At 43.4% G+C, this 10,738-nt stretch overlaps 1 protein-coding gene and 1 long non-coding RNA gene across 2 annotated transcripts; one reads left to right on the top strand and one right to left on the bottom strand.

Moving 5' to 3' along the window:
• Positions 1-1,479: 1,479 nt before the first annotated feature.
• On the top strand, positions 1,480-2,296 carry LOC143960316 (uncharacterized). The gene is made up of 2 exons (XR_013270298.1): positions 1,480-1,793; positions 1,931-2,296. It is a non-coding gene; the product is annotated as an uncharacterized LOC143960316 (long non-coding RNA).
• Positions 2,297-5,964: 3,668 nt separating this feature from the next.
• Positions 5,965-9,105, bottom strand: LOC143962840 (uncharacterized). The gene is made up of 2 exons (XM_077472307.1): positions 8,964-9,105; positions 5,965-7,939 (listed from the first exon to the last, which is right to left on the bottom strand). The coding sequence occupies exons 1-2, from the start codon at positions 8,973-8,975 to the stop codon at positions 5,996-5,998; spliced, it is 1,956 nt and encodes a 651-aa protein (XP_077328433.1). The 5' UTR covers positions 8,976-9,105; the 3' UTR covers positions 5,965-5,995.
• Positions 9,106-10,738: the final 1,633 nt, after the last annotated feature.

Genomic DNA, 10,738 nt, shown 5'->3' on the forward strand with positions numbered 1-10,738 from the left:
TGTTGTGTTTTTTTTATTTTTTTTCCACAGGTGAATGGGTAGGGGTACATTGTACCCCATACTCATTCACATAGGGGGCTGGGATCTGGTGGCCCCTTATTAAAGGGGGCTTCCCGATTCCGATAAGCCCCCCGCCCGCAGACCCCGACATCCAACGGCCAGGGTTGTCGGGAAGAGGCCCTTGTCCTCATCAACATGGGGACAAGGTGCTTTGGGGTGGGGTGGGGGGGCGCGCGGCCCCACCTTCCCCAGGGCACCCCCCATGTTGAGGGCACGGCACGGCTCAGGAGGGGGGCGCTCGCTTGTCCCCACCCCCTTTCCTGGCTGGCCGGGTAGCGTGCTCAGATAAGGGTCTGATATGGACCTAGGGGGGACCCCCACACCGATCTTTCTGCGTAGGGATTCCCCTTTAAGTCCATACCAGGTGACGGGTCCAGCGACGCTTCCTTAACTGGCCCCGGCTACCTGGAGCCACGCTCAAAATGAGCGGACTTTTCTCCGGGCGGGAAAAGTCAGTTCATTTCAAAAGTACGGCGGCCTGGTGCACACAGGGCCGTACTGTCCGCCAAAATGCGAGCGCGGACTTTTGGGTAAAAAAAAGTCGGCCGGAGCCTACACACGGGCGGATTGTCCGCCGGACTTTTCCACCGAATTGTTTGATCGTGTGTACGAGGCATTACTACATTATTCTTCCAGGAGAATGATGCACCAGACTGTAACCCAGGCTCCCTATGGGAAGCCCACAAGGCAGTCCTGAGGGGACTCTTAATCAGCCATGGAGCAAGAATAAAAAGAGAACGATCAGCACAGCTTTCAAAACTCTTGGCTTCTTTATCGACTACAGAGGCATGACACAAGCATGCACCCTCCCAGGCCCTAGAGTTAGAGCTTGGGACAATCCGTAAACACACCACAGACCTACTGCATTTCAAGGCCAAAGCGGCCATACAACATTGCCGCCAACTCGTGTATGAGTCTGTGGACAAATGTGGGAAAACGTTGGCTAGAGCTGTCAGGGAACTAAAACAAGTTGCCTATATCCCTCATATTACCAGCCCGAATGGCCAGAAGGCTACCCTCCCACAACAGATTTCAAATGTATTTGGCGACTTTTATGCTGTTATATAATTTACCGCGAGGTCAACCCGCTCAATCAGATGTTGACGACTATGTAGCAGGCTCCCAAATGCCAACCCTCCCTACAGATGTTAGAGATGAGCTAGAGACACCCATAACCTTAAAAATGGGGGGAGGGGGGAGAAGGGAAGAAAGTGGGACTTTAGATGAAGCACACAGCAAGTAAACAAGTTGGTCAAGCGACTAGAAAGTTATATTTATTCATATTTCATAATCGCTTGGCTTGGACACACTGGGGAGATGGACTGGCGCTAATCGCCGGACGGCTGAGCCGCCCAGGTGAAAGTATTCCTCTCGTCGGTATTGTCTCGGTCAGCGTGGTGCTGGGGGCAGGACAAAGTCGGTGCACCTGCTCTACGTGACGGATCATGTTCACTTTTTCATGGCCCATTTTTTGGCTATAGGTACACTTAAATGTTAATTTTTTTTTTCTCACCACTTTGACACACATTATTAATATATTTTTATTTTACATTTTTCTCGCTTAGGCTCCCCTTTGGGATTTTCATTCACACTTCACTTCACACATGCAAATTTTCACTTTGGAGGTGCCTGTGGTGGGTATCGCCCATGCTGGCCTTTGTGGTGACCGGGAGTTGTGCTCTGCGATGTTGTGGCGATCTCCGATGCTATTCTGCTGGTGTGTGGGTGCAGACGTGAGTTGGATGCATAGCCCTCATTAACTATAAAATTATACTTTTTTTCCTCTTATATTTCTTACTCAATCTCTGTTATTTTATTTTTTATTATTTTTTGTTCATTTTTTTTAATTCATTTTTTTATTTTATTTTAGATTTACTCCATGATTTTGCTCCTGATGAGCGGTTGTCGTGCCGCGAAACGCGTCAAGATTTTATCATTTTTTATTTCTACTTTAATCATGGAACAATAAGACATCATTTGATTTTATTTGTATTCAATATAATTTATTATGAAATTATGAAAGTGTACTATATGCATTAATTATCATTGCTGCTTTTTTCAAATGTTAAGGTCTGTCGGATTGGGATACATTTTCTATACATTGTATGCTTATCCAAGATCCACCTTATAGAGGTTTGATGCCCAAAATGTTTTTTTAGAGGCTTGATGCCCAAAATGTTTTATGGTGGATTATGGATTATGAAATATGAATAAATATAACTTTCTAGTCGCTTGACCAACTTGTTTACTTGCTGTGTGCTTCATCTAAAGTCCCACTTTCTTCCCTTCTCCCCCCTCCCCCCATTTTTAATATTTTGATAGGGATGGAGGCGGGCACGTCTTTGATGCTCGCTTCATTTAAAGTCCCAAAATTGTATTCTGCTTACACCCATAAACTTAGAAGAGCTGCAGACGACCATCAGTTCCATGAAATTAGGGAAAGCCCTGGGCCCAGATGGATATACCATTCATTACTACAAAATCTTCCTTCCCATTATAGGCCCACGAATGGTAGCGTTCTTTAATTCAATTGGGACAGAAGCAATCCTTCCCAGAGACATGTTAAAAGCCCACATTTCCTTGATCCCCCAAAGAGGATAAGGATCCCACCCTGTGCGGAAGCTATAGACCCATATCTCTGTTCAACACAGACTTAAAATTGTACACCAAGATCCTGTCTTCCAGGCTGGCAAATCATCTCCAGTCTTTAATCCATCTAGACAGGTGGGTTTCATACCCACCAGGGAGGCTTGAGACAATACCATTAAAGTTTTAAACCTCCTCCATGTTGCCAGCACTGAGGGCTCTCCCTGCGTATTTCTGAGCACCGACGCTGAGAAAGTGTTTGACAGGGTGAACTGGAAGTTCATGCTTGCAGTGCTCCGTCATATAGACCTGGGAGACAGGATGCTCAATTGGATCAACAGTATCTATTCTAACCCCACGGCGCAGGTGAAAGCAATGGCCTCCTCTCAGCTCCTTTCCCTATCATGAATGGAACAAGGCAGGGGTGCCCGTTGTCCCCCCTCCTATTTGCGCTCTCACTAGAGCCTTTTCTATGCAAAATACGCCTGAACCCTGATATTCAGGGCCTCTCCCTAGGTGGCATTCATTGTAAAATCTCGGCTTATGCCGACGACCTGCTGTTTTCTTTGACCAATCCTAGGATCTCCCTCCCAAATCTTCTTAAAGAATTTGATGCCTATGGTGCGCTATCAAATCTAAATATAAATTTTTCAAAATCAGCAGCCATGGGAATAGCCATCGCCCCTTCAGTAATGCGTTCAATGCAAGCCCACTTTCGTTTCAGGTGAACAGCTGTAGCACTAAAATACTTAGGAACCATATTCCAGTAGATATGAGCTCAACTTCCCCCGTATCTTGACCAAGGCCCACACCCTATTAGAAAACTGGAATAGAGGGCTGCACTCGTGGTTCGGCAGATGTAACCTCCTGAAAATGTGTATCTTACCCAAAATCCTCTATCTCCTCCAAGCCCTTCCCATTCATATACCACACTCTATCTTTAAGCAGGTCCATGCCCTTTTTTCACGCTTTATCTGGGCCAACAAAAAAACACACTTAAATAGGGTACAGATGTCATTGCCAAACAGCAGGGAGGCTTGGGAGTACCAGACATTAAACAATACTTTCAGGCCACACACATAGGACGCTTGCTAGACTGGAGACGAAATAGAGGGACTAAACTATGGGTGCAGATTGAGCAAGCTCAGACAAACATCCCATTAAAGGGAGCGTTATGGTGCTTCGCCTCTCTCCCCTCAAGACTGAAAACACATCCACTCATGGGTACCACACTACGTCACAGTAGACAGACGGCTGTGCAGTCGTCCCTCACTTCGCACAACTCTCCGCTCTACCCAATTCTGGGACATTCTGATCTTACACCAGGCCTTCAGTCCTCTGAGTTTGGTGGGTTGCGGTGCGCAGGGTTGGACCATGTCGCTAAGTTTGTAATAGCGGGACGTTGGCTCACCTTACCAGAACTGACTGAGGGGGTAGGCACCTACCGACTACCCTTCTGGAAAGTGGTGCAGTTACACCACTTCCTTCACTCGATCTCAGACACGCAGGACTTTGCCCGTCCACTAACCACTTTTGAAGAGTATTGCACAGGTACTGAGCCACTGGCAAGAATCCTGTCCAAAATGTACTCGCTGATTAACTCGCCACCCACACAACCTTATCTACTCGGTCTGGCTGGATGGGAGGGCGAGCTTGGTTGCAAATTTTTGGAAACCCAAAACAGAAAATCGTAAGCTGTGCGGTCAAAACGTCAATTTGCACAAAAACACAGGAGACTAACTATAAAATCTGGACGAGGTGGTACCTCACGCCTTCCAGGTTGCACAAATGCTTCCCCAACACTTCGGACCGCTGTTGGCAGTGCGAGCAGGAGGAGGGCACAATGCTTCACATCTTTTGGTCCTGCTCTGAACTCTAGAATTTTTGGAGAACAGTTAGGAACTTTACCCAAAGATTTACGGATTATTTAATACCAGATAACGCAGCCTTCTTCCTCTTACACCTGTCAAAAATACAGATCAAAAAATACAAGAAATCACTGATTCGCCATCTTTTGAATGCAGCGAAGGCATGTATACTGCTTCAGTGGAAACAGCAGAGCCCGCCGACAGTGGCAGATTGGATCCGTAAGGTGGAGGAATGCAGTAAGCTAGAAGACTTGGTACTTACTGCATAACATAAACACGAGAAATACTTGTCTACCTGGGCTATCTGGAACCTCTTTATTTACTCAGATGAGGGAATTAACCTCCGAGGGCCATAAATGGCCAATAACCAGCTATAATTTCATGGCACAGGAGGCAAATTCTGGCGCCACCTCTCACCTCGGCTAACGAACCCCCCCACCTCTGCTTTTCTCTTTTCTAACTTTGCCCCCTCTGTTTCTTTTCCCATCTTAACACCTATATTTTCAATGGACTCTGTAATGTTATCTGTAACCTAAATATGTAGAAACTGTTTTAAGTACACATGTTGCATCTTCAGATTGGTTGTAATGCTGGGAACTCTCCCTTGCATCAAAAAAGAATTCGGTATATTGGATTGTACAATATTTTTTATTGTATTCTATTCTTCTCTCGTAGTTTCATAGTTATTAAAGTTGAATAAAGACACCAATTAAGCCAATTAAATTAAAGCCAATTAACCTACCTGCATGTCTTTGGTTTGTGGGAGGAAACCGGAGTACCCGGAGGAAACCCACGCAGGCACAGGGAGAACATGCAAACTCCAGGCAGGTAGTGTCGTGGTTGGGATTTGAACCAGCGACCCTTCTTACTGCTAGATGACAGTGCTAACCACTACACCACTGTGCCGCCCAGAGCCCTGCTCTGCTCCATATAGCCTCTTCTCTCATGCGATCTTCATCCTTCTCTGTTCCATTTTTTCCCTTCTCTTCGTTCTTCTCGCTTCTCCTCTTCTTTTCTCCATTTAGCCTCCTCCCCCATTCCCCAGGTATGAAGGAGAGAGACCTTCCTTTCTCCCTCTCTTTCTATCTTTTTCCCCCTTACTTTCCCCCCACTCTTTCCCTCTCCTCCAACTATTACCCCCCTCATTCTCTTCACATTACTCATCTCTTTTTTCATCTCTTTTTTCTTCAGCCCCCTTCTTCTCGGCTCTTCTTCCCTTCTCCTTTGTTCTTCTCGCTTCTCCTCTTCTTTTCTCCATTTAGCCCCCTCTCTCTTAGGTAAGGGGGGAGATAGAAAGAGAGGGTGGAAAGGGGGTCTCTCACGCCTATGAGCATGTCCCCCTCTCTCACTCCTCTCCTCCCCCATGCCCCAGGTAAGAAGGAGAGAGACCTTCCTTTCTCCCTCTCTTTCTATCTTTTTCCCTCTTACTTTCCCCCCACTCTCCCTCTCCTTCAACTATCAACCCCCTCATTCTCTTCACATTAATCATCTCTTTTTTTCATCAGCCCCCTTCTTCTAGCCTCTTCTCTCATGCGATCTTCTTTCTGCTGCATCCACTGTTCTCTTAATTTTTTATCCCTTCTTTTTGCCTCTTCCTCTTTCAATTTGTCCTCCCTTTTCTGTACCTCTCTTTCCCATCTTTTCAGTTTTTCTCTCCTCTCCTCTGCTCTTTTACATTTATCCTCCTCTCTCTTGCGATCTTCTTCCAGCTGCTTCTCCTGTGCTGCTTTTCTGTTTTCCCATTTTCTCACCTGCTCAGCTCTGAATTTGTCCATCCTTCTCTGTTCCTCTTTTTCCTGTCTCTTTCGTTCTTCTCGCTTCTCCTCATCTTTTCTCCATTTAGCCTCCTCTCTCTTGCGGTCTTCTTCCAGCTGCTTCTTCTCTTTTGCTTTTCTGTCTTCCCATATTTGTGTCTGCTTATCTCTGAGTTCGTCCAAGATTTTCTTTTCCTCTTCTTCCCTTCTCTTCTGTTCTTCTCTCTTTTCCTCTGCTTTTCTCCATTTAGCCTCCTCTCTCTTGCGATCTTCTTCCAGCCTGTTCTCCTCTTCTGTTTTTCTGTTTTCCCATCTTTGCGTCTGCTTATCTCTGAGTCTGTCCATTGTTATCTGTTCCCTTTCTTTCTCTTTCTTCCTTCCTTCTCTCTTCTCCTCTGCTTTTCTGCATTTAGACTCCTCTTTCTTGCGATATTCTTCCAGCAGCTTCACCTCTTCTTCTTTTGTGTTTTCCCATTTTCTTGCCTCCCCATTTATGATTCTGTCCAGCCTTCTCTGATCTTCTTCTTCCCTTGTCTTCTGTTTTTCTCTATTCTCCTCTGCTTTTTTCCATTCAGCTTCTTCCCTCTTGTAATTTTCTTGCAGCCTCTCCTGCTCTAGTCTTTGCATCTTCTCTTCTCTTTTTCTGTTTTCCCATATTTCCGCCTCCTCAGATTTTAATTTTTCCTCCCTTCTCTGTTTCTCCTCTTCCTTTCTCTTCTGTTTTTCTCTTGTCTTCCTCAAATTGGCTTCCTCCCTCTCAAAATCTTCTTCCAGCTGCTTCTTCTCATCTCTTTTTTTCTTGTCCCATTTGCGCTGCTCCTCATCTCTGAATTTTTCCTTCCTTCTCAGTTCCTCTTTATCCTTTCTCGTCTGTTCTTTTCTCCTCTCCTCTGCTTTTTTCCATTGAGCTTCCTCCCTCTTGCGATCATCATCCAGATGCTTCCTTTCTTCTCTTTTTTTCTGTTCCCATTTGCGCTGCTCCTCATCTCTGATTTTTGCCATCCTTCTTTGTTCCTCTTCTTCCTTTCTCTTCTGTTCTTTTCTTATCTCTTCTGCTTTTCTCCAAGTAGCTTCTTCGTACATGCGATCCCCTTCAAGCTGCTTCTTTTCTGCTCCTATTCTGTTTTTCCATTTTTTCGCCTCCTCATTAATGAGTTTTTCCTCCTTTCCCTGTTCCTCCTTATCCTTTCTCTTCTGTTCATCGATCTTCTCTTCTGCTTTTATCCAATTGGCTTCCTCCCCCTTGCGAACTGCTTCCAGCAGCTTCTTCTCTTCTCTTTTTTTGTTTTCCCATTTTCTCTTCTCCTCCTCTCTGCATTTTTCCTCCCTTTGCTGTTCCTCTTTTTCCTCTCTCTTTTGTTTTTCTCTCTCCTCCTCTGCTTTTCTCCAATTGGCTTCATCCCTCTTGCGAACTGCTTCCAGCAGCTTCTTTTCTTCTATTTTTTTGATTTCCCATTTTCTCTCCTCCTCCTCTCTGAATTGTTCCTTCCTTCTCTGTTCCTCCTTTTCCTTTCTCTTCTGCTCTTTAGCCCTCGCCTCTGCTTTTCTCTGTTTCTCTTTAGCCTCCTCTCTCTTGCGTTCTTCTTCCAACCACTTCTCCTTTACACTCCTTACTTTATCCCATTTGCTCGCCTCATCAACTCTCCTATAGTTGATGGTGTTCATTTTTCCCTATGAATGAAAAGAAGAAGATCAGCCTAAATTCATATTTAAAAGTTGCGTAACATTGGCATTCATTTGGATTTTGTTTTGTATGGTTTATTATATGATTGTGAAGTTTCTGAAAAAAATGTTCATATTTGATCTGCATTACATGAGGTGAATGTAAACTCATATTCTATGTCTGACTATGTTTGGCATCGTTCCTCGCTGTATACAGTTTTCTTAAAGTGTATGCTGAGCCACAACCTTTTGTTATAATTTTAGATAGTATAGGGAAGAGTTAAAACCCCTATGGAGTTTTTCTTTTTTTCCTGTGATCAGGAGATTTCTCATCACTTCTTGTCCTAGAGATGCAACGGGAAATTTGAGAAAATCTCTCTAAAATGAATGTAATTTCTATCTTAATTGTCACAGGATTGGGTGTCCCCATTTTAAGACTTTACCTCCCCAATTGCTCAGAATTTTTTAAATTACCACTCCTAAGCGGCAATACAGATAACAATAACAACTCAACACAGTGTCTAAATTCTCACCACTCTATACAAAAATTATAAACGTCTTCACATAGAATTTTAAAGGACAATTAAAGTCAAGAACAAACATTTAATATGTTGAAGTTAGATAGTCCTTAGATGTGATGGCTGCTTTAGTTTTCATTTTTCATGATTTTCAGCAAGTACAGAAAGTACCCGCTGACCTGTCAAAAAATGCTGTGAATAGACAGCATTATCAAATTAATTTTTTTTCTGTAAACTGCTAATTTTCCCATCTCCCATGTAATTGGAATAAACAAAGGCAGACATGTTTGTAGTCCTGCCTGGGTGGCAGCAATGAGTTCTTACATAGATACAGTGGAGGAGTGAGTATAGTCACCCAGGGACAGGAAATGCGTTCTTCACAGGAAGTGAAAATGTAGCGAAAAAGTCTGACCATATTAGGTCAATAATGTCAAGAGCCTTTGTTCTCCTTTGTGTATGTGCAGTTGTGAGTGTGAAGTCATATAAGAATAGTGAAAAAATATATAGATACTTACTGAATAGCTCATCTTGAAATTTGTCTCTGAAAACTCCAAATAAAATCGGATGCTCTTTAAGACAATGAATACGTTTCCCAAACGTTTACCAAACGCCTGCTAAACCTCAAATTTCTCAAATCTCAAAAAGTTGTCGGCCACTAAATCTGTAAAGATAGAAAAAGACAATATTTAGTAATAAATTCTTGTAACCAGACATCACACAAAGTCATTGACCATAACTACAACTAATGTTAAACATTAAACAACTACTGAACAAGAGCCACAGGCAAAGGTAGTAACGTCTTGATTTTAACTGATTTTTAATCCCTTTTCCTTTAAAGAGCCGCTGACCACCTATGATGATGGGATCATTTGTTTAAAAGTTGGGAGGTGTGGGGGGGTATAGAGTGCCAGTAAACACCAATGATTGTGGGATCGATGTATTAAGGCCCCTTTCACACTGACACGTTTTTTCAGGCGCTACAGCGCTAAAAATAGCGCCTGTATAGCGGCTGAAAAAAGCGTCTCCTTTCACTCCAGTATGAAAGCCGGAGGGCTTTCACACTGGAGCGGTGCGCTAGCAGGACGGTAAAAAAAGTCCTGATAGCAGCATCTTTGGAGCGGTGTATTCACCGCTCCTACCCATCGAATTCAATGGGGCAGCGCAGCTATACCGCTGGCAAAGCGCCACTGCAGCGTGCTTTGCGGGCAATTTTAACCCTTTTTCGGCCGCTAGCGGGAGTTAAAACCGCTATAACGGCGGTAAAGCGTAAGTAAAAATACCACCGTTTTACCGCCGACGCCCGCACCGCCCCAGTGTGGAAGGGGCCTTAAGGTAAAGAAATGAGAGATAAAGGTAGCAAACCCAAACTCTCACTCTTTTTTTCTTCTTTTATATAATATAGTTATAATATATATATATATATATATATATATATATATATATATATATATAATGTAATGTAATATAATTCCCAATAATATGCTAGATAGAACCAGTGATGTCACTGCAGGGCTGAGGGAAAAGTCTTTTACTGCCCTTCCCCCACGGCGGAATAACCCTTTCACTTCCTTAGTGCAGGCTTTTCTACATTGGCTATGGCTGCTTTCTAAAGAAAACATACTCTAGGACTATTCCCAGCTTTGGATATCATGTACCGGCTTGCAGGTGATTTAAACTAAAAGATCAGGTGGAATCTAAAAATAGTTCAAATCACAGACTTGGCTGCTCCGCCCCCTTTTCTCCAATTAACTAATGTAATATAATGCAGTAATTGATCTAATATAATCATATCATTTGTGAAATGTTATGAATTACTGTGATAATGCAATGATGTTATTCATTAATATAATTAATGTAATTAGTGTAATGTAATTGAAAGAAAAATTGCCATATTGCAATAAATAATATTGTATGGAGGCTTTTCTACATAGACTATGGCTGTTTTGTAAGGAGAACATACCATAGAATTATGCCCAGCTTTGGTTTTCATGTACCGGCACCCTGCCCCCCTTTATACAAACACACACATATTCTACAATTTGTGCAGAGCAAAGCATGACCTACCTCCTCACACTCCCAGCAACAACTGACTCTGACAACAACTGGCCTCTCTTATATCTACTGCCGTTGCTATAGCAACTGCCAACTGCCACTCCTATACCAACTGCCAGAATCTTGGCATGTGTCCAAGACAATACCATATATGGGCATAGGAGTAAAGTGCCCAAGCCATGAGACCTGTGCAGTGCAATGGGGATATTAATGTAATGATAGAAATAATATAAATTGA

The sequence above is a fragment of the Lithobates pipiens genome, unplaced genomic scaffold (genome assembly GCF_037356315.1).
Source record: "Lithobates pipiens isolate NorthernLeopardFrog02 unplaced genomic scaffold, aLitPip1_a1.2 Scaffold_8, whole genome shotgun sequence".
NCBI classification, from domain to species: domain Eukaryota; kingdom Metazoa; phylum Chordata; class Amphibia; order Anura; family Ranidae; genus Lithobates; species Lithobates pipiens.